Genomic DNA, 25,832 nt, shown 5'->3' with positions numbered 1-25,832 from the left:
CTGGGCAGGCAGTGACCCCGGACAAGGGATCGTCAAACTTTTTCTATAAGAAGCCTGATAGTAAATGTTTCAAGCTTTCCAGGTTATCTACAGTTTTTGTCACATATTCTTCCGTTTTGTTTTAATAACACATTAAAAACATAAAACTTATTTTTACCTTGTGGGTCGAATTTGATCCACAGCCTGTAGTTTGCCTACCCTTGCCCTAGACACTTGCAGACACTCTTCACTCACCCAGAAGTACTTTATATGACCATCTTGCTTATATGTCACAACAACCCCATGATCTAGGTAGTGTTATTCCCCACCTTCACCAAAGAGGACTATGAGCCACGCAGATTAGTAAGCAATCCAAGTTTGATTTTATTAATAGCACACATGCTCAGAACCACTGTTATCCTGCTGCCTCCTAAACACAGATTAAACATTATAGCTCATATGTAATTAAGCTAATTACACTTACCCTATGCCGAACACTGTCTAAGAAGCTTTCTGTCATCATAACCTTAACCCTATGAGGTAATGAAGGAAGAACTATCATTACTCCCCAATCAGACATGGGGAAACAGAAGCTCAAGGTCACAGTTACCAAGTGGCAGAGTGAGGCTTAAAATCAGGTCTGTAATAGCTTTAAAGTATATATCTAAGCCATTATGCACTTGTGTCATTCAACAGCAAACAATGTGAGCTTAGAGAAAGAAAGCAATATTTTTTTCAAAAATGTGAAATTAAGTACAGTGGCTTGCACATATAATCCCAGCACTCTGGGAAACCAAGGCAGAAGGATCGCTTGAGCCCAGGAGCTTGAAACCAGCCTAGGCAACACAGTAAAACCCTGTCTCTACAAAAAATTTAAAAATTAGCTGGGTGTGGTGATGCACATCTGTAGTCCCAGCTACTCAGGAGGCTGAGCGGGGAGGATTGCTTACTTGAGGCAGGAGGATCGCTTACTTGAGGCAGGAGGATCACTTGAGCCCAGGAGCTCCAGGCCGCAGTGAGTGAAGATTAGGCCACTGCCCTCCAGCATGGGCAACAGAGCAAGACCCTGTCTCAATCAATTCATCAATCAATTAAAAAAAAAAAAAAAAAAACCTAAACTCTGAGGTCTAGGAGACATCTTTGTGGAAACCAGATAGAAGATACAAAAAACGTCAAGTCCCTGAAACCTACCAATCCATCTCTTTCCACTGGGCTACATCCCTACTGCCTTCCTCCTGTCTGTGACAATATGGAGTTCTCAACTTCTCCTGACAGAGCCCTTCCTTGTGTCCTTGATTCCAAAGCCCTCTAATACCCAGGGCACTGATCTATCAAACACTCCTCCTTCTCCTATTTGCTCTTAGCCCACAAATAAGTTCAAATCCGACCATCAAACAAATGTATATTTTTAACTCTCCATTCAGCTGCCATCTTTATCAACTATCCATTCTCTTCTCTTCCCTTCATAAACATGTTTGTCAAAAGAACAATTAGTACTATTTCTCCTTATTCTCCATCACTCCTCGATATTCCTTAATTTGGCTCCTTATCCACCATTCAATTAAATAGCTCTTAAAAAGATCACCAATGAACACTGTATTGTCAAAGACAACTTCAGCCATCTTCTCGCCAGATGTCTCCAATACTCTAGACATTGCCCACTACTAATTCCTTTTTGAAACTTTCTGCAGACCCCAGTTTAGCACAGTGGTTGAGTGTGGACTCTGGATCCTGACTGCTTAGGTTTGGATTCCAGCTTTGCCACTTTCTTGCTCTGTAATCTATGCGTTATTAATGTTATAAGAATAATAATGGTTCCCATCTCATAGGCTAGTTCCAAGAACTAAATGACTTAATAATTATGTTACAACTTAGAACAATGCCTAGACCATAATAAATGCTATCCATACACTAATATAATTATGACAATATTACAGTTATTCTCATCATCTTTAGGCAACAATACTCTCCCCCTGTTCTCTCTCCAGTCTGGCCAACCTTCCCGATCTCCTCCATGGACTTCCCCTCTGCCCGACTCTTAAGCACTCCTGTCCTTCAGATTCACGACTTCTCTCTCACTACAAAACTCTTCAGGCAACCTCACTCCCTCTTGGGTTTTTGAACAGCCAAAGTTCTTGAAGCACTCGAATCCACACAAGTGGCCAACTGTCTGCCCAAATCTGCAGAATTGGACATGTAACAACTCTCAAACATATCCATTTGGAGGTTCTAAATAAAGGACAAAACAGTCCAAAATAGTCCAAAGCTGAACTCCCTGAAATGCTTCCAAACTGATTTCTTTGCCTTGCAAGCCTCCTTCTTTCCTACCTCTCCTCTCCTACCAATCTTCCTTCTACTGTGGCCAATACAATCTAACGACATTACACAACTACCTGTGTCACTTTGCTGCATAAAACCTTCCGATGACATCTCAATCATAAGGCCCACAGGGCGTCTTCTATGCCCTGACCCCCCAACAGAGTTTATAATGTATGTCCCACTAATACCCACCTATGCAAAAGATAACTGACCAGCCTCTGGGCCTCTTCCCATACTGTTTCCTCTGCCAGGAAACTTTTACTACTTCTTTTTACTTGATCTTTCTCAACTCATTAGAACAACTAAAAACTTTCTTTCACAAAGCCTCTGTGAATTTTAGGCTGGGCTAGAGGTTCCCCTTTTCAACTGCTTTGGCACCCTGTGTATCTCCCCAGCAGCCCTTGTCATATTATTTGGAAACTGTCCATTTATGACCCAGTTTTCCTTAAAAGACAGTAAACTCTGAGAATGGAGACCATGTCTTGAGGGCCGACTCTGTTTCAAAACTCCTTATTATACAGCAGAACACATTAAGAGCTCAAGAAATACGAACTGAACACTAAGCTGTGAGCTCCTCTAGGGCAGGGCTGTATCTCATTCCTGATATTCCTGGGAGGATCAGCCCAGCAACCAGCATGTTACTGGATGTTCAAGGACTACACAAGCAACAATGCTTGGAAGATGAACGGAGCCTGATACATGATTTGAACTTTAAAGAAACACTGACAGGCAACCAACCCAAGATGTGAACTGAGAAAGATGAAAAATGCTGACTGGAGAAGCTGTCTTTCCAGAAGAACAATAATACAACTGACTTATTCTGTGGGTTCTCTGAAGGATTTTTAATTGAACTGCTTAATGACCCTAATAAAGGACAACTGCAATAACACTCTCCTAGACAAATGCGACAAATCTTCTCTCAGCTTGATCCATATTAGGGAAATAAAAACATAAAATTTCAATCAATAAATGACTTGGGTGAGGAAAAAACTAGAGTTGTAAAACATCAACTGAACTGAAAATGCCATTCCCAACTCAATCACTTCCCACATTGAATTTTAGCATAAAATAACAAGGGCCAAGGACTTACCTGCAACATACAACTAAGTCCATAAACCAGGGGACCATGCTGTGCACAGGAAAGAAAATCTGAGAAGGCCAGCTGCACGGGGCTCATGCCAGGGCCGGGGGGGCCAGGGCTGGGGGCCCCGATACTCGAGTTGTTTGGTCCTATCATCATGTGGGGTGAGTGGGCAGCAAGGAGGTTGGGGCTATCACTCAGCAGCAAGGAAAGACGCCGGGCACAAAAGTAGGCAAGACGACGAGACAGGTAGGCCGACTGAACAAACTCATCTGAATACTGAGAAGTAGAAGGACACCAGACTTCAGTCATGTCTTATGAGTCTTGGTTAAATAACTATTTTAACACAGACTTTTTTTCATTTAAAAAAGAAAAAAAAAAACTTCAAAGGTATAAAGCAAGTGCTGTCCAATAGAAATAGAATGTGAGCCACATGTATAATTTTAAAGTTCCTAGGAGCCATGAAAAAAATAAACAGGCAAAAATTAGAATCATGTATTTTATTTAGCCCAATATATTCAAATGTTATTTCGACAGGTAATCAACATAAAAAGTACTACTATTATACACTTTTCCATACTAAGTCTGAAATCTGGTGTGCATTTTACACTTAGAGCACACATCAATTTGGACTGGTCACATTTCAAGAGCTCAGTAGCCACATCTGGCTAGTGGCTATTGTAATGGACAGTGCAAGTGCAGACTATCTCAGGGGAGAGACACAGGAACCTATGGTATAGTCCGTGGGGAGGGTATGAGAGTGCAAGGGGAGAAGTGCTGTTCATTGGATATTCTTCCATCTTGCTTGAATTATCAAATACATGTATCACCTAAGAATTTTTTTTAAATAAACCTCATCTAGATACGTCAAATTTAAGCGTATCTTAGACTAATCATCAAAATAAAAAGTTTCCTACCCCAAGAGTCTCAAAGACTTGTCAAAAGAATGTAGAAGATCCTCTATCTTCAAAAGGGATGATTTGTTTTGTTTTCACAGAAATTTGAGTTATTATATGAAGACAGTATTTTAAAAGTTGGTTGCTTTGCTCAGTGATGGGAGAAATCAATGTGGGTAAAATTACTTAAATATTAGGACACATGGATAAAAACTATGAACATGGTTAATACAAATGATGGCTAAAACTTACTAGAAGCCTTTATCACTTCATGTGTTACAGCATCAAAGACATTTTTTCCTTCCATTTCAACAGGACTTTTTTTCCTTTTCCTCCCCCACTTACCTAATCATTCTTATCAGACTCATTTCTTGCCATAAAAACAAGTGCCTCAAGGGGACATGTACTATACCTGCAGCATTAGTGGTAGCAAGAGTTTAAGAAGATCATCATCCATTGGTCTGATCTTTTCTAAAACATCCAGGATCCATGTCAAATATTCGTGTTTTTCTAGCATTCCTTCCTTAAATGAACAAAGAAAAATTACATTAATAATGTAAAAGAAAAAAAAAAAACCACCGTCATTCTTACTCTTAAGTCTAATTTTACTACTGCTTCTGTTGTTGTTAAACATAGTCTCATTGCTCACAGTCCAGATTCTAAACCAAACAAATAACTCATCTGTTTAGTATAGTTTTTTGTTGTATTTTAGAAATCTGCTCCGAATTGAGAAAAATTAATTCCAACAAGAAAAGAAGAAAATTCAGAAGCTTTCACACCCTCAGGGTGTGTTGTGTCAAGCTCCTGGCTAGATTTTGGGGGAGTATGAACTCATGTTCACAGAAGGAAACTTGGATAATAGTGATAATTATAAAGAAGATATGCACTGCTTGTGCCACCATCTTAACAAAAGTGTAAAATTCCCATCAGACCCAATGTCCCCTTAATAGCTTCTCTCACTATCCCAAAATTAGTTTCAGATACTATCACCTATCTATAAAATACAGCCTTAAAAATCAATGACCTGATATACAGAAATGAAAGGAGCTTATGATAAAATAATGTATAAACATTTCAACACAACTACAATAAAAAAACAATAATATCCCCTACAATTTCCAAAAATGCCCCACAGGGGTGACACAGCTCCTACTGAGACCACTAATCTTGATACAAGCACTACAAACATCTTTTGTCTCTTGCCCTCATATACATATACACATCCCTAGATACACACATTATTTTATGACATTCTATGCACATATAGATTTAATATCCTATTATAGTTTTGTATGATGATTCACAGAATGAAAAAAAATGAAAAAGAAATAAAAAACTGTTTTCTGGGAAAGACACATACTTTTATGGCCATTCCAGTAACAAACTTAGTAGTTCATACGAAATCTTACTTTGTTCCTAGCAACTGTTACATGTTACCAGTGTTCCACTGCAATGGTTATCAAGGATTCACGTGAAAATATTACACTGATAAATTACAGTTATAGTATTTCAAAGTTTACAGTGAGGCCACATTGACATGACATCCTGCTAATTTCTAATTTTTTTAATGTTTAGAGTCAAAAATAGTTAAAAAGTCACATAAAAAGTGCAATTTAAAATTTTAAGACCAATAAAGTGAGCTCTAAATATATATATATATATGTTTGCATTTGTCAATTTAAAAATTAATTAAAATGTTTTTTTAAAAGAGACAAAATGGAATTTTCCATTAAGATATAAGAGATGGTAAATTCAAGATTCAAAAAAACAAAAAGAGAATCTTCATAAACAACAGTCCATCCTGTAGATGCTTTGTTTATATACCCATGCCCTTGTTTCTGCATATATATGTCTTCATGTGTATGAATTAGGGTCTGTTTCACATTTCAGAATATGGCAAATTAAAATATAATGAACATTTAAAATTTAACATTACTATTTCAATTATATTCATTCCTTTAGGACCTAACTGCTTTCTTAAAAAAAAAAAAAATTCTAATTTAAATATTCCTAATATATGAGTCTTCCAAAACTATTAAGCATGCTGAGAGATACTTTTTCCAACATGCAGACTAAATTCTGAGCTCAGTGAAAGTCGTAAAAGCTCAGCGCAGCACTAAAGTAGTCCCTCTTCTAAATGGAACTAGGATTTATTTTTACTGACTTAAAAACTAACAATATTACTTCTCAAAAAGACCTTATTTTTTCCTATGTTGACCTCTTAGAAGAAGAGCCTGAAAATTATAATAAAGATTCTAAAGGGAAAATTTAGAAACCACATGTCCCCTCGCTCTAATCAAGGTAACAGGTACTAAAATCTCTGCTAAGACTTGAACTGAAGTCACCTCTTCTACCTTATTATGAGCCCAAGCGCCCTCTTCTGGTCAATATTATTTACAGGAGCTCGTCTGGATGAGAGTTCAGTCATTCCTAAATGCCCTTACCCCTCCCCTCAGCTCTGTTTGTATTTTCAGCTGCAGCTGAATTAAGATGACCTTTCTCTGGAACAACTTGGGTCTAAAGGAGGTCTGCTACCACAGAAGGCATCAGCACAAAGGTGTTTTTGAATAAATATATCAAATTTTGCAAAATAAAAGGTTTAGAAGGATTACATTTAATAGTGCAATTACGAAGTAATTAATAGCACTAAAAGAGCTAACATGATTGAAAGCTGGAGATCAATATATATAACAAGCTCTCATCCCAGGGCAGATGTGTTAGCCTTAATACAATTCGATGTGAGAAATGTCAGACTGCTTTCTTTGAATGTACTGGTTCATATAAAAATAGGATTTAACCCCAGAACACCAAACTATAAGGAATCTGCTATCTTATTAAAAGCATGGCACACAACTCTTCATGTCTTTGAAAGGTTACCTGGAACATGTGAAATGCTAGCTTTTCATTGTATTCCCATTGCTTCATGGCTTGTTCCACCTCTGGTGGCACAGGGACAGGGCCATCGCCCGTGCTGGAGGCCATGTGGTAAAAGTCAGAAATCTTGGCCAACTGCTCTCGAAGATATCTGGTAGATATCTGTGTCCACTCTGCATTTTAAAAAAAGAAAAATGTGAGTTTCTAGACACAATGGGTAGAAGAATTACATGTTTTCTTCCCCTTTCTGATTATCTAGAGGGTGTACTGATAAAACAAACATCTGCTCCCTAAAAATGATTTGTGCCTGTACAAGCCGTGCTCAGAAAAGGATACCCACCCAAAGCCCTTAGAAAACACATACTAGTGTGAGGTGGCCTGCCCTGTGGCCGCAGCCACTTCTTGGAGAAACAGGCAGCTCTACCCTCGTGCTTTTGTGACTCTTAACCTAGGAGAAAAGATGTTCACTCTCGAATTAGGTCCATCTAGTGATCCTCCTTGTTAAACATCAGTTAGTATATCAAAAAAAAACAAAAGGCAAAGCAGGACAGAATCATGAAGGGGAGATCTCAAGGAATCTCAAATTCTACAGTAAAAGAATTCAAAATCCCACAAAAGCAGCTCTCTTAAGATCCATTTTGCAGGCTCCACATGGAATTTCAAATATGTCTAATTAGGATGTGTTTGTTTTTGTCAGTCTTTAAGAGGACAGACATTCATTCACTGCGGGCTGGACCATGAAAGCATTCCAACCCGCATTGCCCCAGGATGTGTCAGGGACACCTGCATGGCTTCCCTCAGGAAAATCGTCTGGACCTTCAATTATTCTACTCTCCTCAACCAACACCAAGTGTCTCAAAACTCAGGGAGGGTGAAATCAGAGAGGGTGGGGAGCAGCAATCAGTGGGATACTGGAAAGGAAACAACCAAAGTAGCATCAGGAAAAAAATCACTGAAATTATTCAAAAATGTCTGCCACCGGGGCACAAATTAAATCAGTGTGTTGCCTCTGGCAACCATGAGGGATGTGATGCCAACTTTAGCCCATTCCGTGGATAAAAATGTAATAATTGAATGCTCACAGCCAAATTTCCCCAAGGATTAGCAAAACAGCATTTCAGAAGAAAACACCCTACTGAAACATTACCACACAATGCTGTTTTCCCATTATTTGGCAATAGGTTCTCCTACCTCCTATTTTGACATTTCGAAAGAGGAGAAACTAAACATCTGCTAGTCATTGAGTGTTTTGTTTTTACTTTTTAAATACCCTTAAAATTATTTAACAGAACCCACAGATAACTACTGTTAAGTTTTCATCTAAACCACTTATTTTAATTGTGTCTTATTTAAAATTAAAATTCAAATGCACACTGGAGTTGTTAAACTTCGGTAACAAGCCAATGTGAAAAGATGAACAGATACTAGGTCGACATTCTGTTCCTAGTTTAATAGTTTTTCTGAAAGCACCGATAACAGATATTAAAGTTAGTCCATTGGCATTAAAAACAGTAAACTATCTATGTCATCATGTTCTTCTGCCCTGTTATGGATTAACAGTCTCATGACACTCGCTTGTTCAACAAAACAAAACACCAACCATCAGATGAGACAAGTTTAGCTTAGCTATAATAAGCAAAAACAAAAATAACAAGGATCCAAATCCTAGCTTTTGTATGCCAACCCTTGCTATTAACTCACTCTCAGTATGGTACTATTCTCAATATCCCCACTGAATATTTTAGCCTCAGGAGCTAAAAATATTAATAACACATACATTCATACTCCCCTATTTTGTCTAGGGTATATCTTCTTTTTAAGATTTTTTTAAATATAGGAGAAATACATGTTCATTATCGAAAATTTATACTACAGACATGAAAAGAAAAACCATCTGTAATGCCATCACCTATAATCATGAAATATTTTCATATATATTTTGTCTTTTTTACTCTAAGTATGCATGAATGTTTTTATAAACATGTGATATCTTTTTTTAAAAATGTTGCTGAATATATTCCACAATCTGAACTCCTTTTGGGAGTCCATAAATAAAGCCCTCTTAACCCTGTGCTTTAAGTGTATTTTACTGACTTAAGTTATATCAGTCAGATAAATATAGGACTCTGGGACATAAGATAGTCAAGTGGATAAGGATTAGTAAAACTGCAATTAGAAATTTAAAATAGAAAACACACGGTGACTAGTACTGTACTCAATAATTATTAATGTTTATAATTATTCACAACTAGGGAGTGGTAATGAAAGGAGACCAATGAGCGGACAGTGGCCAGATGGGCCTACTTTCAACTCAACTCTCATCCCTGAGTGCACAGCAGAATGGTGACGGGAACTTTTAACAAATACCAGTGCCTCAGGCCCCACCCCATCAGTTTCTAACTTAACTGGTCTGGAGTGAGGCCCCAGTTTCAGGTGATAAAAAGAAAACAGAAGGCCGGGCACGGTAGCTCACGCCTGTAACCCTAGCACTTTGGGAGGCGGAGGCAGGTCTATCACCTGAGGTCAGGAGTTCAAGACCAGCCTGGCCAATATGGCGAAACCCCATCTCTACTAAAAATATAAAACTTAGTCAGACGTGGTGGTGGGTGCCTGCAATCCCAGCTACTCAGGAGGCTGAGGCAGCAGAATCACTTGAAGCTGGGAGGCAGAGGTTGCAGTGAGCCAAGATCACTCTACTTCACTCCAGCCTGGGCAACAGAGCGAGACTCCGTCTCAAAAAAAAAAAGGAAAGAAAGAAAACAGAAATGGATACAGATTATACTGAAACATTGACAGAATTACCAAAATGTAACACACAGTCATATGTGAACATATGTTGTTGGGAAAATGATGCCACAAGCCTTCAATTTCTTGAAAAATGCAGTATTTACAAAGCCTAGTAAGGCAAAGTGCAATAAAATGAAGTATGCCTGTACTTTAGATGGATAAAGCACTGTAAACATGAGAGATAAAGCAACTGGAGCTAGCATGGTGAGAAATGGTAGATAGTGTTTGAAATGATTTCAATTCCTAGCTAAGGAGTTTGGCCTTCATTCATTAAGAATTGTGGCTCCACTGAAGGTCTTTTTTTTTTGGAGACAGCGTCTCAAAACTTTTCAGTTATTATTATGTCTGTTATGGTGATATGTAATCAGTGATCTTTGAGTGACTATTGTAAACTTCTTGAGGTGCCACAAGCCATTCCCATATAAGACAGCCAACTTAATGGATAAATGTTGTGTGTGTTCTGGCTGTTCCATCAACCTGTCTCTGTCCCATATCTCTCTTCCCACCCGCCACGCCACTGCAGGCCTCCCTATTTCCTGAGATACAATATTGAAATTAGGCCAATGAATGAACCTACAATGGCTTTTAAGTGTTCAAGTGAAAGGAAGAGTCACACATCTCACTGTAAATCAAAAGGTAGAAATTATTAAGCTCAGTGAGGAAGGCATATTAAAAGCTAAGACAGGCCAGAAGTAAGGTCTCTTATGCCAAACAGTCAGCCAACTTGTGGATGCAAAGGAAAGGATCTCAAAGGAAATTAAAAATGCTACCTCATGCCGGGTGCAGTGGCTCACACCTGTAATCCCAACACTTTGGGAGGCCAAGGCGGGTGGATCACAAGGTCAGGAGATCGAGACCATCCTAGCTAACAGGTGAAATACCATCTCTACTAAAAATACAAAAAATTAGCCAGCGTGGTGGTGGGCACCTGTAGTCCCAGCTACCCAGGAGGCTGAGGCAGGAGAATGGCATGAACCTGGGAGGTGGAGCTTGCAGTGAGCCGAGACTGCACCACTGCACTCCAGCCTGGGCAACACAGTGAGACTCCGTCTCAAAAAAAAAAAATGCTACTTCAGCAGTCACACAAATGATAAGAAAGCAAAACAACTTTATTGCTGATAGGGAGCAAGATTCAGCAGTCTGAATAGAAGATCAAACCAGTCACAACACGCCCTTTAGGCAAAAGCCTAACCCAGGGCAAGGCCTCAACTCTCTTCAATTCTACGAAGACTAAGAGAAGAAGCTGTAGAAGATAAGTTGGAAGCTAGCAGGAGCTAGTACGTGAAGTTTAAGGAAAGAAGCCATCGCCACAACATGAAAGTACAAGGTGAAGCAGCAATGCTGATGTAGAAGCGGCCGCAAATAATCCAGAATATCTAGCTGGGATCACTGATGAAGGTGACTACACTGAACAACAGATTTTCAAGTTAGACAAAACAGCCTTCTGTTGGAAGAAGATGCCATCCAGGATTTTCATAGCTAGAAAAGAGAAGTCAAGGTCTGGCCTTAAAAGACAGGCTGATGCTCTTGTTAGGGACTGATATGACTGATGACTAACCTAAAGCCAACGCTAATTCACCATTTGGAAAAGCCTACGGCTTTAAGAATTATGCTAAATCTAGTCAGTCTGTTCTCTGTAAATAAAACAACAAAGCCTGGAGGACAGGACATTTGTTTACAGCATGGCTTACAGAATATTTTTAAGCCCACTCTTGAGATCTACTGCTCAGAAAAACAGAGCTACCTTTCAAAACATGACTGTTCACTGACAATGCACCTGTTCACCCAAGAGCTCTGATGGAGATGTGCAAGGAGATTAATATTGTTTTCATGCCTGTTAACACAACATCCATTCTGTAGCCCGTGATCAAGTCATTTTGACTTTCAAATATTATTATTTAAGAAATGTATTTCATTAGACCATAGTTGCCGTAGACAGTGATTCCTCTGACGGATCTGGGCACAGTAAACTGAAAAGCTTCTGGAAAGGATTCACCATTCTAGATGCCATTAAGAATACTTGTGATTCAAGTGTCGGGGGGGTCAAATACTGACTTCCATAGGAGTTTATAAGAAGTTGATTCTAACCTTCATGGATGAGTTTGAGAGGTTTAAGATTTCAGTGGAGGAGATAGCAACAGATGTGGAAACAGCAAGAGAACTGCAATTAGAAGTGGAGCTTGAAGATGGGACTGAATTGCTGCAACCTCACAGTAAAACTAAGCATGAAGAGTTGCCTCTTATAAATGAGCAAACAGTGGTTTCTTTAGATGGAATCTACTCCTGGTGAAGATGCTGTGAACACTGTTGAAATGACAACAAAGGATTTGGAATATTCCATAAACTTTGTTGATAAAACAGTAGCAGGGTTTGAGAGGACTGACTCCAATTTTGTAAAATGTTACCAAACAGCATCACAAGCTACATAGAATTCTTTCATAAAATGAAGAGTCAATGAATGTGGCAAACTTTATTACTGTCTTCCTTTAAGACTTAAATTGCTTCATCCACCCCAACCTCCAGCAGTCACCACCTAGATCAGTCAGCAGCCATCAACACCGAGGCAAGATCTTCTGCTAGTCAAAAGGTTACAACTCAGTGAAGGCTCAGATGACTGTCAGCATTTTCAGGGATGAAGTATTCCTTAATTAAGATGTTACTTTTTTTGACATATGCTATTGCACACTTCATGGACTATAATACAGTGTAAACATAACTTTTATATGCACTATGAAACCAAAATATTCGTGTGATTCACTTTAATTGTAGCAGTCTGGAACTGAACCCATAATATCTCTGAAGAATGTCTGTACCTTCTCTACTAGCCTGTATTCTAACATTTAGGTTCCTCTAGTCTCTGAACACCACTTCATCACCTAGCAGGGCTTTGTTCCCCATCTCTGACATACTACAATTTCCTCCATCCTCCATCCCCATAAAACTACACCTTACACGTAGACAACACCTAAGTACTGATTTCAATCAATACACCCTAAGGTCCTCCCAAAATAACTACCAAATCAAGTTCCTTCCCAATTATTCTGTCTCTCATTTCTTGATACAAACTTCTTTCTTTTGTAGTTTAAACTCACCACTGCATACCTAAAAGGTTTCAGACACGACAATAGCGAAAAGGCCAAATTCCTTCTCTAATACACTGTCTCTAATATAGCTAAATAGAAGCACCTGTTAATCAATGGCTATAAATGGGCCAGGCAAATAATGGACTTTCCATTCTTTTTCAATAAATTTCCTTGTAAATGTATGTGTATGTATGGGTTTTTATATAACCATATATGAAAAAACTTTAACTTTAAAGGTTCATTTTCCTAGCTACTTCCTTTTTCATCATCAAAGCCAGTAGGAACTCATTATGTGAAATGAAATGCAACAGAGACTGTTTTTTTAAAACTCCATCCAAGTCCAGAGACTAAGGAGCAAATCTTTAAGGTGATCCGCCTCACACAGGACTTTTAAGCCAGAGGTGATGAACTCCTCAATGGAGAAACTCATTTCCTTGGAAATTCTTCTTTAGGCTATATGACTACAATAGTACCCCCTTCTGAGTGGAAACAGCCTGCTTCTCAAAGCTGCAGAACATAGAGTTTAACCAGCCTGACGTTGGTGCAGACCAAATGAGGAAAAAATACGAAACCGAAAATTTCAGTACATGTCAGCTATTATATACATCACTACTGAACCCTCAATAAGAATGGCTGAAAGATTTTCCACCATTTTTCTTATATTTTCTGTTGCTAAAATACTTTTTTGGTCAAAGATACCATTAACAGGGCAAAAAGATAACACACCAACTGAGAGAGAATATTTTCAAATCATATATAAGGGAGTTGGATCTAGAACACAAGATGAACTATTGAACTCAATAATTAAAAGACAACCCAGTTAAAAAACAGGCAAAGGATCTGAACAGATATTTCTCCAAAGATAATAAACAAATGGCCAATAAGCACATTTAAGATGGTCAACATCATTAGCCACTAGACAAATGCAAATCAAAACCACAACGAAATACCGCTAGGACTGCTATAATAAAAAGACTGATAATAACAAGTATTGACAAGGATGCAGAGAAACCGAAATCCTCAGGTGTTCCTCGTGAGAATGTAAAATGATAAATGTAATATGTGGAAAACAGTAGAATAGTTCCACAGAAGGTTAAATATAATGTCATCACATAACCCAGTAAGTTATACATACCCAGGAGAACTAGCCTACATATCTAAGAGAAATGACACATGTCCACATAAATACCTTAAAAAAAAAATGTTCATAGCAGGATGTTCATTATAACCAAAAACAATCCAATATTCATCAACTGATACCCAGATAAATAAAATGTGGCGTATGCATACAATGGAATACCATTCGGCCCTAAGAGAGAATGAAGTACTGAAACGTGCGACCACATGGATGTATCAGGAAAACATACACTAACTGAAATAAGCCAGTTTCAAGGGACCACATATTGTATAATTCCATTTATATAAAATGTCCAGAAAAGGCAATCTACAGAGAAAGTAGGTTAGTGGTTGCCCGCAGCTACTGAAGGGAAATGGGGAGTGACTGCTCATGGGCATGGGGTTTTTTAGGGGTGGTGAAAATGTTCTAAAATGTGGTAATAGCTTCACAACTCTGTGAACATGCTAAAAAACACTGACTGTAGACTTCAAATGAATTTTATAGTATGTCAATTATATCAATAAAGCTGTTTTTAATATTAAAATATTTAAAATGTTTTCATGAAATATTTAACTACCAATAAAATGAAGTAAAAGATAGTTTCTTCATGAAGTAAAAGAAAAGATTATTCCATACTGATAAAAAGTAATCCACTACGAAATGATATAATTTCACAGGTAGGGGAGACAGGAAGGATAAGGGGTAGAAACAAGAGTGACTGTGAGTTGTTAATGGTTAAAGCTGGGTGAAGAGTAAATGGGTGTTATTACATACTTCTATATTTGCACGTTTGATGTCCCATAACAAAAGGGTTTAAAAAGTTAATCAGTTGTACGCTATAAAATGAGCCACAGAAAATCCAAAATCCCCTACTCAGCCACTGTTCACTTGGGTAATGAAAAGTAGTCAGTGCACTGATTGGCCGCCTGGATAAATAGCCCAAATGAAAACTGCTGCCTCAGTACCACGAGACCAGCAGAGTCAGACTACTGGCCAGACTGCTGGGTTCTGCTGAATGATCAAATAGTTAAATCAGGTTCTCTGACTGGAGAGCAGGAAAAGAGAGAAAAGGAGGAGGGGTGGGGATGGGCTGTTGGTACACAGTGAAAATGACACAGTGTGATACATTACTGAAATACATTTTTGCTTTTAAAAAGTTTTCCTCTAACAGAATTACCTGTAGAACACTGAGGACAGATATAGAGTATCTGTTTTTGTCTGGATGACTCATTTTACTATGTTATTTTAAACCAGCCATTTCTCTCTGGTTTTATTTATTGTGCAATGACACCATGCAAAGTACTATTACTTAGGGAATCAAGCAGGCAGCTCAAAATCAAATAAAATAAAACCCATCAATACGTAGCAGCAAACACTAAAATGGCCACCATGGCCCTCTACTGGGATATGAGGCTACAAAGTGAAGAAAGTGGCCCTGCCTGAGGCGTACATGACACAGAAGTAGACAGCAACAAGGTAAGTGCTCCAGTGTACCCTGCGACACAGAAAAGAAAGCAAGGGGGCATTTCATCCAAATATTGGGGAAGGTACAAAGGAGTTCCACGTACCGAAATCGCAGCGTGTGACATTTCAGGCAATGCAGACAGCAGGAAGGCAGAGGGAGCCACCAGTGAAGCTTAGGAAGGTCCCTAGAGGCCAGAGATGCTCAAACGCTAGTGCACAAAATGGTCACCAGAGGGTGCTGGTTCAACGCACAGGTTTATTTCCAACTCCAGGGATTTCAACTCCAGAGGTCTAGAGTGGGGTCCAGAAATCTGCTTTTTTAAATCAGCAGCCCGAATGACTCTGACCCAGGCAGTGGCAAGCTATGCAGTTTGGTTTTTTATCACAAATGGGTAACTGAAAGATTTTAAACACAGCAACGGCAAGATCAGATATGTAAATTAACACTATTTCTCAGGAAGTTGTAGGGGAAACCCTTGAAGGGAGGCTGCCAACTCCATCAGGGAGGTGACTGCAGCAGGGAACAAAGAGGCAGGTGCAACACCTTTGTGAGGCAGAAGAGGAAACACCCTAACACGGAGATGAAGGAAAGAGAAAAAGCAGCTAACACATTTCCGAATGGGTGGTCCTGGTGCCATCGATGAAGATGTGGAATTACAGAGAACAGCTGGGGAGGGGTGGCAGGGCTGGGTGCAGTTTGTTATTTCCTCAACTTGTTTTAATGAAACTTCTTCTTTATTAGGTGAAAGTAGCATCTCTCCAACCAAGACTGGAGGAAGACAGGTAAGGACAACTGCTGCACATAGGTTTGTATGATGCAGGTATGTCGGGGTGGGCAGTGAATAGGTTGCTAAGGGAGACTGACAGGACTGTTCCTCCGGGACATTCCTGGGACAGGTGGAGGGGATAGAGAAGGAAGCCTGAAGACAGAGGTGAAGAGGTGAAGATATGACCAGCCATGGTGAGTAAAGAGCCCTCTGCCTAAGGAGTGAATAACACAGCCGAGGAAGGGCAGCAGTACCTCAGGAAAGACAAGGCCGTTATAAGGCAATATTTAAATACTTACCAGTTGTGTGTCAGGTAGTCAATGCTTAAAGATTTCAGAAGAAAAGAGACCAGGGTGGCCAAGTTAAAAAACAGGGGGCCGAGGCCTCTGGCAAGGATAGAAAATAGGGAAGAGGGGTCAACAAGGGAGGGTCTGACAAGAGCACAAAAGTCTTGTATTGCAAGATTGCGTAGAAACTCCCGACTGCGTCTTTCTTCCTGTGAGGGTGCTGGGCTATATCTGATAGCTGAGGAGAACCATACTGGACACCTTTCTTGGATTCTTCCTTTTGCTGACAGGTCTCCAATTCTCATTTCCATTTTAATGCAAACTTGCTAACTGTTGCATTTAGGGATTTTTTTTTCCCCAGTGTCCTTTTTCCCTATCAACCCTGTACATGCATCTCAAGCTAAGGCGTGTGGCAACCACAGAATCCAATTTTAGCCCTTAGAACAAGAATTACTTATTCGACACATCAGTCACACCACCAGCTTCCCCCACAGCTACAGCTTCAGGGGCTTCCTTCTAACAGAGGGACACACTGAACATCTGCCACCAACAGGCTCAGCTCCTTCTCCAGGGCATGAGATAGCTGTCTGAAATTAATGTTGTAATTATCGCATGGTAAATTTCTCTCATCTTTTCAGATTTCTATATATACCTGAGCAAGCAACAGCCTTGGCTTTGGTGAAATATTCCTATCGTAGGGAACAATAGGGACAGCACTTCTACAAATATTAAATCGGTGCACTTAATTAACCACTTAGGACATGTCCCCACAGCCTTCTACATGTGACACCAAGCCATGAGTTTTACTGCGCCGGGACAGGAAGATGACAGGCTTGTCTTCTAGCAAGACAGACAGACCACCACTTTGCTTCCGTGTAGAGAACACGCCTCTGTGCACTCCTCTGGCCAGGTCTTGGGGAACAATGCTCCAGAAGGGAGAAGAGGAGACATGGGGAAGGCACCCACCCTCCTGAAGATTCAGGGGAAAGGGAGCAAAAGAAAAATGGAGGACCAGCACTGGTGAAAGACACTTGCTGCTAGCCCCACTCTGAAGACACAGAAGTTACTTAAATTATTAATTACATCAGACATTTCACGACCCTCACTCCTCTCCCAGCTTCTGCTGCAGAGGCCGTGGGAGGAAGCACCCAATCATCTGAGGGGCAAAAATAAACAAACTACATTTTCTTTTTGCACTTTGCATTGGAATTTAATTCCATGATCAGTTGTGGTTAGAGTAACGTTTCAATAGTCAAAGTGGCATTGTGCTTACTATTTAGGTCCTAAATGCAGTTACTGTAAAAGTTTCTATTTCTGACCAAGCTTGAAACAGCTAAGAGCCTTTCATTAGAACACAAATACAAATATGACAGACATCATATTGCCAGATGACTGTGTAAAATAACCTTAGAGCAAAAAGCTCTAAAATACAGCAAAAATGCTTACACAGTACCCAGAGTAGCCAGACCCACCCCGGCATCCCTCTCATTCCCTGCTCTGGAACTCACTCACTCCTGTGTGATTTTTCTGGAGACTGAAGAATGATGCATGTTATATTCATTTAATTAAAGCTATTTGCTTTAGCTGTGTTAGATTCACAAAGACATTCCAACTATAATTTATTGACCCTTAACTGTTTTCTACCTGCCATATCCTATGAATTTCTTGAAAATAACAGATTTGAATCAGGTTTTAGAGCCATGTTATTCTAGGGATCTTACTTGGAAGTTTATACACATTTGGAAAATGACTTTGAAACCTAATGTACTTCTTTTTAATTAAAAAAAAAAAGTTTTCTATTTATCATGGAATTAACATTCCAGTGCAAATTGCAAAAATAAAGAACTTAGCTTTTATAAATAAGTCATTAAAAGGTTAGCTGAGAGCCGTTTAAAAAACAAAGCCATTGTATGCACAGTATGGAGCAAGCATCAATTTTTCAAAGGACTATTAAAAAATACACAAAATCTACACTTAAAAATACATAAAATATATCTCAGAGGATATGCATGAAAGTGGTAACAATTATTGCTTCTAAACTATGTAAGGAGGGGTCTGGGATGGAGGTGGGGGTCTGAAGACAATATGGTAGAAAGGAGACTTCACTATCCCTTTCTGAACATCTTGTGTTTTGGACCACATTTTGTAATATTGCCTATTAGAAATTTTAGCTCATACAAGAAGTTGTCTTTTCTTAAAATTCTCTTGTTTATGCTTTAAGCAACAGGTCTGCGAGATGCCCAACAAATTAAAACTCATTAAACACTGAGCAAAAGGAAGCATTCTTCATACCTTAAGCAAACACCCGTCTCCCACCCAGCTTCACACAGTTGATCTTCATTCGATGTGAGCAGCATGTGAATTCTGTAAATCAAACAGGACCCGGAAACAGAAGTCTAGGATAGAATTCCCCATTCTTCCACTTTCCATGAACTTTCTCCCCTCATTTGTGAAATAGAGGCACTCAGCTACCTTAGAGAATTTTCAAGAAAACTGGCCCAAATGAGAAGCTATGATACCAGTCTGTAAATTGCCAAAACTTTGAACAATCTTATTTCTGTAGTATACTATCTTCCAAATATTAGACAGGCACATATGTACCAATAGCCATAAAGAGGGTAGGGAACCACGATTTACCAATTAAATCAAGGTTCTTATTAACATTTTATCATAGAAGATGACTAATTCAAGTAGGAGTGAACATTTATTAGGACTGACTAGAAAAAACTGCTGACTTAACAGGAAATGTGGGACTAGACCATTCACCCAAAGTGACAAGACCAGAAGAAATGACAGTAGTAAAGACTGCAGCAAATATACTATCTAGAGCAGAACTATAAACTTAACTCATTTGCTCATAAATTGCCAAAGAGGAAGATGGAAGATAACTGAAGAACCAACAACTACTTAAGATGCAAAAAAAAAAAAAAAAAAAGTAAAAATCCCAATTCTTACTTAAAGGCTAGATTTATTTAAGGCATAGCTCATATTTTACTACTACAGAAAACTTTTCCTAACTTTTCCAGTTGACCCATTATTTCCTATATGATTACAGGTAATTAGATAGTATTACGCTCCGTTTTAGGTGTGTATCTTGTAACCACAAAAAGACGGTATCCCCTTAAAGACAGACAGCACAAACCCCATTTGGTTAAAAATCTTCACAGCATCTACCCCAATGCATAGACTCTTGATAAACCTTTTTTAAACTAAACCACTCCTTATTCAAGTGAAACATATTAATTTCTTTCAATGCATTTCTCTAAGAAATTCAAAAACCCTGGCTGGGCCCGGTGGCTCATGCTTGTAATCCCAGCACTCTGGGACGTCGAGGCAGGTAGATCACGAGCTCAGGATTTTGAGACCAGCCTGGCCAATATAGTGAAACCCCGTCTGTAGTGAAAATGCAAAAAGAAATTAGCCAGGTGTGGAGGTACACACCTGTAATCCCAGCTACTCGGGAAGCTGAGGCAGGAGAATGACTTGAACCCAGGAGGCAGAGGTTGCAATAAACCAAGACCAAGCCATTGCACTTCAGCCTGGGCGATACAGCGAGAATCCGTCTCAAAAAAAAAGAAATTCAAAAACTGTCATGAGCAGACATTTTCTTTGATTTGATCAAAAAATTAATTAAACATAAATACACAACCACCACCACCACCACACACCAGCATTCTAACTTGAAAGAGGGTATAACAGTTTTACTTTGGAAAAGCTGAAATGTTTCCACAGGGCAACAATCGGGCATAGAGTTACAGTGTAGCATATTAAACTTGATTAGAAATTTTTAAAGTTTTTGTAAATCAGCAAAGTATGATGGTGGTAGCCAGAGGCTGCTGGAGGGGGAGAAAGGGGAGTTGTTCAATGGGCAGTTTCAGTTTTGCAAGAGGAAAAAGTTCTACAAATCAGTTGTACAACAATGTGCATTTAGTTAATACTGCTGTACCAAGCACTTATTGTTGGTTACGATGGTAAATTTGATGTTATTTTAGGTTAATAATGGGTCTGTAAATAGGGAAAATTTGCATATTCAATTAACTGAAAAGCTACATACCTGGAAAAATATTAAAAGTCTTCCAATTTTTACAAAGAACGTCTACTTCATTTAAGTTAAGGTCCCAAGAAGCAAGTAGTCAGCTTAGAGAAAAGTAACCTCTTGTAATTTATCTAAGAATAACTAAAATTGTAATGCTACTGGGTAAGATGGCATTCCTTAAACTTCCTCCAAATCGTTTTCATAAAACGTTCTCACAGCAAGATATCTTCCAGGAAAAGTTCCAATGGCAACAAAAAATAGGCAGTAATAATTTGGGACTGCGATTAGGCTTAGTTAACTTTTATTCATATGAAAGCTCCTCTGGTACATGTCTTAAAGAGTCTAATAGTTCTATATGATTTATTGTGAACACAGCAGCTTATTGTACATAAACTCCTCACTTATTCTCCAAAAGCAATTATTTTCACATCTTTCATCTGTTGTGTTTATTTTATTTACCTCTACCTCTAATAACATGCTTACAGTCCTACTTCTTGATTGTAAGCATTACCCACTGGCTTCCTACTATGGAAGATGATGAACATTCAGTTCTCTTTCACCTCTCATCAAGACCTTGCTTACATATTTCTCCTATGCCTGTCCGGCCAATATTCTCCTCTCACAACTTGAGTAGGTCTAGTCCATGTTTATACTATGAAGGAAAACTTGGCAGAATCTAACAAAATGGAAAAACGCATTTACCAGGCATCAATAAGAATTCATGTTTAGCTCAAGAGATTCACACAATCACATATAGAAATATTTATAAATATACATACATACTTGAGTTAGTCCACACACATGCCTCTCCTTAATCTGTCAACTGAGAGGGCCTAGGAGCAATGATACCCCAAGTAGCAATAAGCACTCTTTGTGCTCAACTCTTCGTTTCTAATACCATTCTCCTTTAAAGAGAACCAGGGCTCCTTGGAGAAATGGCTCATTATAGGATTGGAGCAGAAAATATACACAATGAACATGGAATGCATCTTCTAGTGCCAGAAAATAAGAAAGTACTCAGAAAAACAAAAACAAAAGCAAACTAAGATGGGTGTGTCAAATAGACACAGGACACAGCTCAAAGAGCTCTCAATGGACAAAGAGGGAACAAAATAGAGTATTATAAATCAAAAGATGAAGTAAACATCTATGAATCAATACTGATAGAAATGCTTGAATATATACACACATTAATGAATGAATGAATGGATAGTAGGTAGGTAGGTAGGTGGGTAGATAAGAGACAAATCTCCCATGCAGAAGAATTTCAAATACTTTAAGTAGATACTCTGTCCTCAAGGAGGGGGATGGCTAACTCCCCACTTCTTAAGTGTGTACTGTTCATATTGACTTCCTTCCAAAGAGTAAAGTGTGGAAAGGGATGGGAGGGAAATAACTTTACACTGTAAAACCTGGTAAGTGCTACCTCAGCCAGGTGATCAAGGTTAACATCAACAGTCATAAGTCATGGTGATAGCATGCACTCTTGATGTAACATGATGAAAAGGGCACTTGACTTCTGTAACCCTGGTCTAACCATAAGAAAAAACATCAGGCAAATTCCAACAGAAGATACCCTACAATATACCTCACTAGTACTCCTCAAAACTGTTAAAAATGACTGAAACTGAGAAAATGTCACAGTCAAGAGAAGCCTAGGGAGATATAAGAACTAAATGTAATGTAATATCCTCAATAAGATCCTGAAATGGAAAAGGGTCATTAGGTTAAAACTAAGGAAATCCAAATCAAGTATAGGTTGACTTTTATAATAATCAATGTTAGTTCATTAATTGTAATAAATGTATCATATTAATGCAAAAAATAATGGGAGAAACTGCAAGGGTGAGGAGAATGCATGGGAACTCTGTACTATCTTCTCAATTTCTCTGTAAATCTAAAAAGTTTTCTAACATTTTTGAAATAAAAACAAGGGACTGGCCAAACTGTGGTACATCCACACAATGAAGGACTAAGAGGCCACAAAAAGGAACAGAGAATATCAAGTAATCTCTAGGATATTGTTAAGTTTAAAAAAAAAAAAAAAAGGCAAGGTATCCAACAGTATATATAGTATGCTAACTACTATGTAAGGAGAAAGAAGAAATAGGAAGATATAAGTATTGCATATTTTTGCAAAAATAAACACTGGAAGATTGAAAACTAGTAAGAAATGGTTACAACTGAAGATGGGATAAAGGGAATTGTGTGAAAAGATGGAGATAGAAGCAAAACTTCTGCATAAATTAATATAGGCTTTGACTCTTGAGTATGTCAAGGTATTACATATTCAAAATACAAAATTAGTTCATAAGGGAAAAAAAATCAAACCCTAAAATGGAAAACAAACTGAAACAGTGTACCTTACCACAGAGAGAATGATTTTAAGTGAAACACAGTCTAAAGCTCAAAAAAATTAAATTTCACATACTTTTAACGTATCAGATTGTAATTCTCAAGCCAATATGTTTGTAGCAAGATAAAGCAGGTAAATAACCATGTTCATTTACTAGAAATCATTTGATTGTTCATCTAATAGAAATGAAATAAACATAAAATTGAAGAAATAAAAATTCTTTCATGTCAAATAGAAAATGCTAAAGATAACCTGGAAATAGGAAAACCCCCACATATATGCACACACACACAGATGTGTGTGTCTCCATCCATCTACCCACTGATGGGACCTAGACACAACATCCCAGTAGCAATGAGCACCTTTCGCACCCAGATCTTGATTTCTAAATACCATTCCCCACTAGAAAGAAGCAGAGTTCTTTAGATGAAAGGCTCTTTGTAGATCTGAGGCAGGAAAATTACAAGAGCCTGGGACATCTTTCGGTTCCAGAAAGCAAAGAGATGTCCCATGACAAACAGTGTCATGTCAAAAGGATACAAAAGAGTTGGAAGGGTCTCTGGACAATTTTGGGACAATTTTAACATGAAATTTAACCAGAGTGTGCTTGGTTATAAAATATAGAATAAATAAAACTCCATGAGCCCATAACAATGACCAAAAATAAACTTTCTTTTTCTTTTTTTTTTTGAGATGGAATCTAGCTCTGTTACCAGGCTGGAGTGCAGTGGTGCCACCTCAGCTCAATGCAACCTCCGCCTCCCAGGTTCAAGCGATTCTCCTGTCTCAGCCTCCTGAGTAGCTGGGATTACAGGCACACGCCACCACACCCAGCTAATTTTTTGTACTTTTAGTAGAGACGGGGTTTCACCATGTTAGCCAGGATGGTCTCAATCTCCTGACCTCATGATCTGCCCACCTCGGCCTCCCAAAGTGCTGGGATTATAGGCATGAGCCACCATGCCCAGCCTAAACTTTTTTAATAAATAAAAAAATAGAGAAACATTTTTCAACACTGTGGAAGTACAACTACAATTTCTACTCCAAAAATTGAAATCAAAGGAAAAGAATTTAGCATTTATTCTGACTTTTTTGGAAAGAACTGTAATTTATCACATGGGAGAAAGCGGCCCTCATTTACAGAAGAATGCCTACATCTTGCCATTCCCAAAGAAATAACTATTCCAGGCTCAGTTCATCAACAGATGTTAAAACTTTTAGGTAAAAGATTATTAAGGAATGGAATAGCTGCAGGTACCAAAGTGTCACCCCCAACAGCCCCATTCCTTCTACTGGAGAATGGTTTTTACCAGATAGCCAGAGTTACCTCACCAGTTAAAACCTATTTTTCATGCCTAAGCAGAGTGTGAATTTAAACTAAGCTTATACAAGCACTTCTGTCCAATCTTCAGGATTACTTTCAGCATAAACAAGGCAGATATCTCCTTTATGACAAATGAGATAGAAGGAACACTGTGAAAATGTGGAGGCAATCTTGACAAAACTAAAAACTTGTCCCTGGAATCAAAAAAGTTAGTATGCAGTGTCTTCACAGACCCAAACTGCAAGTAAGCTGGTAGGCTTAGATAAGAAACCAGACTGTCAATTATGAGTTTAGCAGGACTTATTTTTGCAGTCCAAATGGCTCAGTGAATATGTCACAAATTAATTACCCACTGTGAAGGAAGGGTGGCTGTTTATTCTTTGTATTTTGGGAGTGATAAGGATAGTGGTTACAAGAGTATAGTCAACCAAGAAAAGTCTCTCATCTGACTCAAATCCCCACAAAACCTCAGGTGGTACAGAGGAAATGACTAGGGGTAAACAGAGCAGTGCCCCAGGCAGTTTAACCACGAAGCATTTTAAGCTTCTTTGAATCTATCTGTTCCCCCAAAAAAGACCTCATGCGCATGATATGTCTTGTCACTTTTCACCATATTGAATACCCAAAAATTCCTAGGCAGAATTAAGGCTGCTCATCTTGCAAGCAGTTTCATATTTCTTTCGCTAGTTTCCATGGCACCCTGGACTTTGCTTTGCTCCTCCTGTTCCCCATAGCACCCATGAGAACAAGAGTTCTGACTCCTCAGATGCTGCTCAGAGCCACCAGTCCTGTAGCCTGCTTCTTGCCAGCATCTTTTCTCCTAGAGATGCTTGTTGCCTCCAGTGGCCCAGACCCACAACACACAAAGGACACCAGCAGCTATCATTTCACAGCAAGGAGTGAGAAGCAGGCACTCTAGTGGCAGGGGCCTGGGCAGGGATCCAGCTCCATCTAGGCCAGCAAGTTACTTAACTTCTCTGAGACTCAGGTCCCTCATACACAAAATGGAACAATAAAACCTACATTGCAAGGTTACAGATAAAGTCTGCGAAGTTCCCAACAGAGTAACACAGGATAATCAATAAATACTGGCTGGTAAGAGCAGCTCTAAGTAGCAGTTGTAGCATATTTTCAATGGTCTATATTTACTGTGTGCCAGTCACTGTTCTAAACACTTTAAAGCTATTGATTCATTTCATTCTTAAAAAGTACTATCAGGCCAGGTGCGGTAGCTCACGCCTGTAATCCCAGCACTTTGGGAGGCCAACATGGCCAGATCACCTGAGGTCAGGAGTTCAAGACCAGCCTGGCCAACATGGTGAAACCCTGTCTCTACAAAAATTAGGCGAGCATGATGGCAGGTGCCTGTAATCCCAGCTACTCAGGAGGCTGAGGCAGGAGAATTGCTTGAACCCAAGAGGCAGAGGTTGGTGTGAGCCAAGATCACACCATTGCACTCCAG

General features: G+C 39.0%; 1 protein-coding gene across 1 annotated transcript in view; it reads right to left on the bottom strand.

Annotated features, from left to right (window-relative positions):
- The window catches only part of MED12L (mediator complex subunit 12-like), a 353,697-nt gene that overhangs the window by 279,359 nt on the left and 48,506 nt on the right, over nt 1-25,832 (bottom strand). The window contains exons 5-7 of the mRNA XM_011958966.1: nt 7,153-7,322; nt 4,688-4,798; nt 3,389-3,658 (exon numbers count right to left, since the gene is read on the bottom strand). Coding sequence (XP_011814356.1) covers nt 3,389-3,658; nt 4,688-4,798; nt 7,153-7,322 — 551 coding nt within the window. The remainder of the gene's footprint in view (nt 1-3,388; nt 3,659-4,687; nt 4,799-7,152; nt 7,323-25,832) is intronic.

Source organism: Colobus angolensis, unplaced genomic scaffold (genome assembly GCF_000951035.1).
Source record: "Colobus angolensis palliatus isolate OR3802 unplaced genomic scaffold, Cang.pa_1.0 Scaffold48, whole genome shotgun sequence".
Taxonomy (NCBI): domain Eukaryota; kingdom Metazoa; phylum Chordata; class Mammalia; order Primates; family Cercopithecidae; genus Colobus; species Colobus angolensis.
The sequence above is the reverse complement of the archived record's forward strand: the minus strand, read 5'-3'. Positions and strand labels throughout refer to the sequence as shown.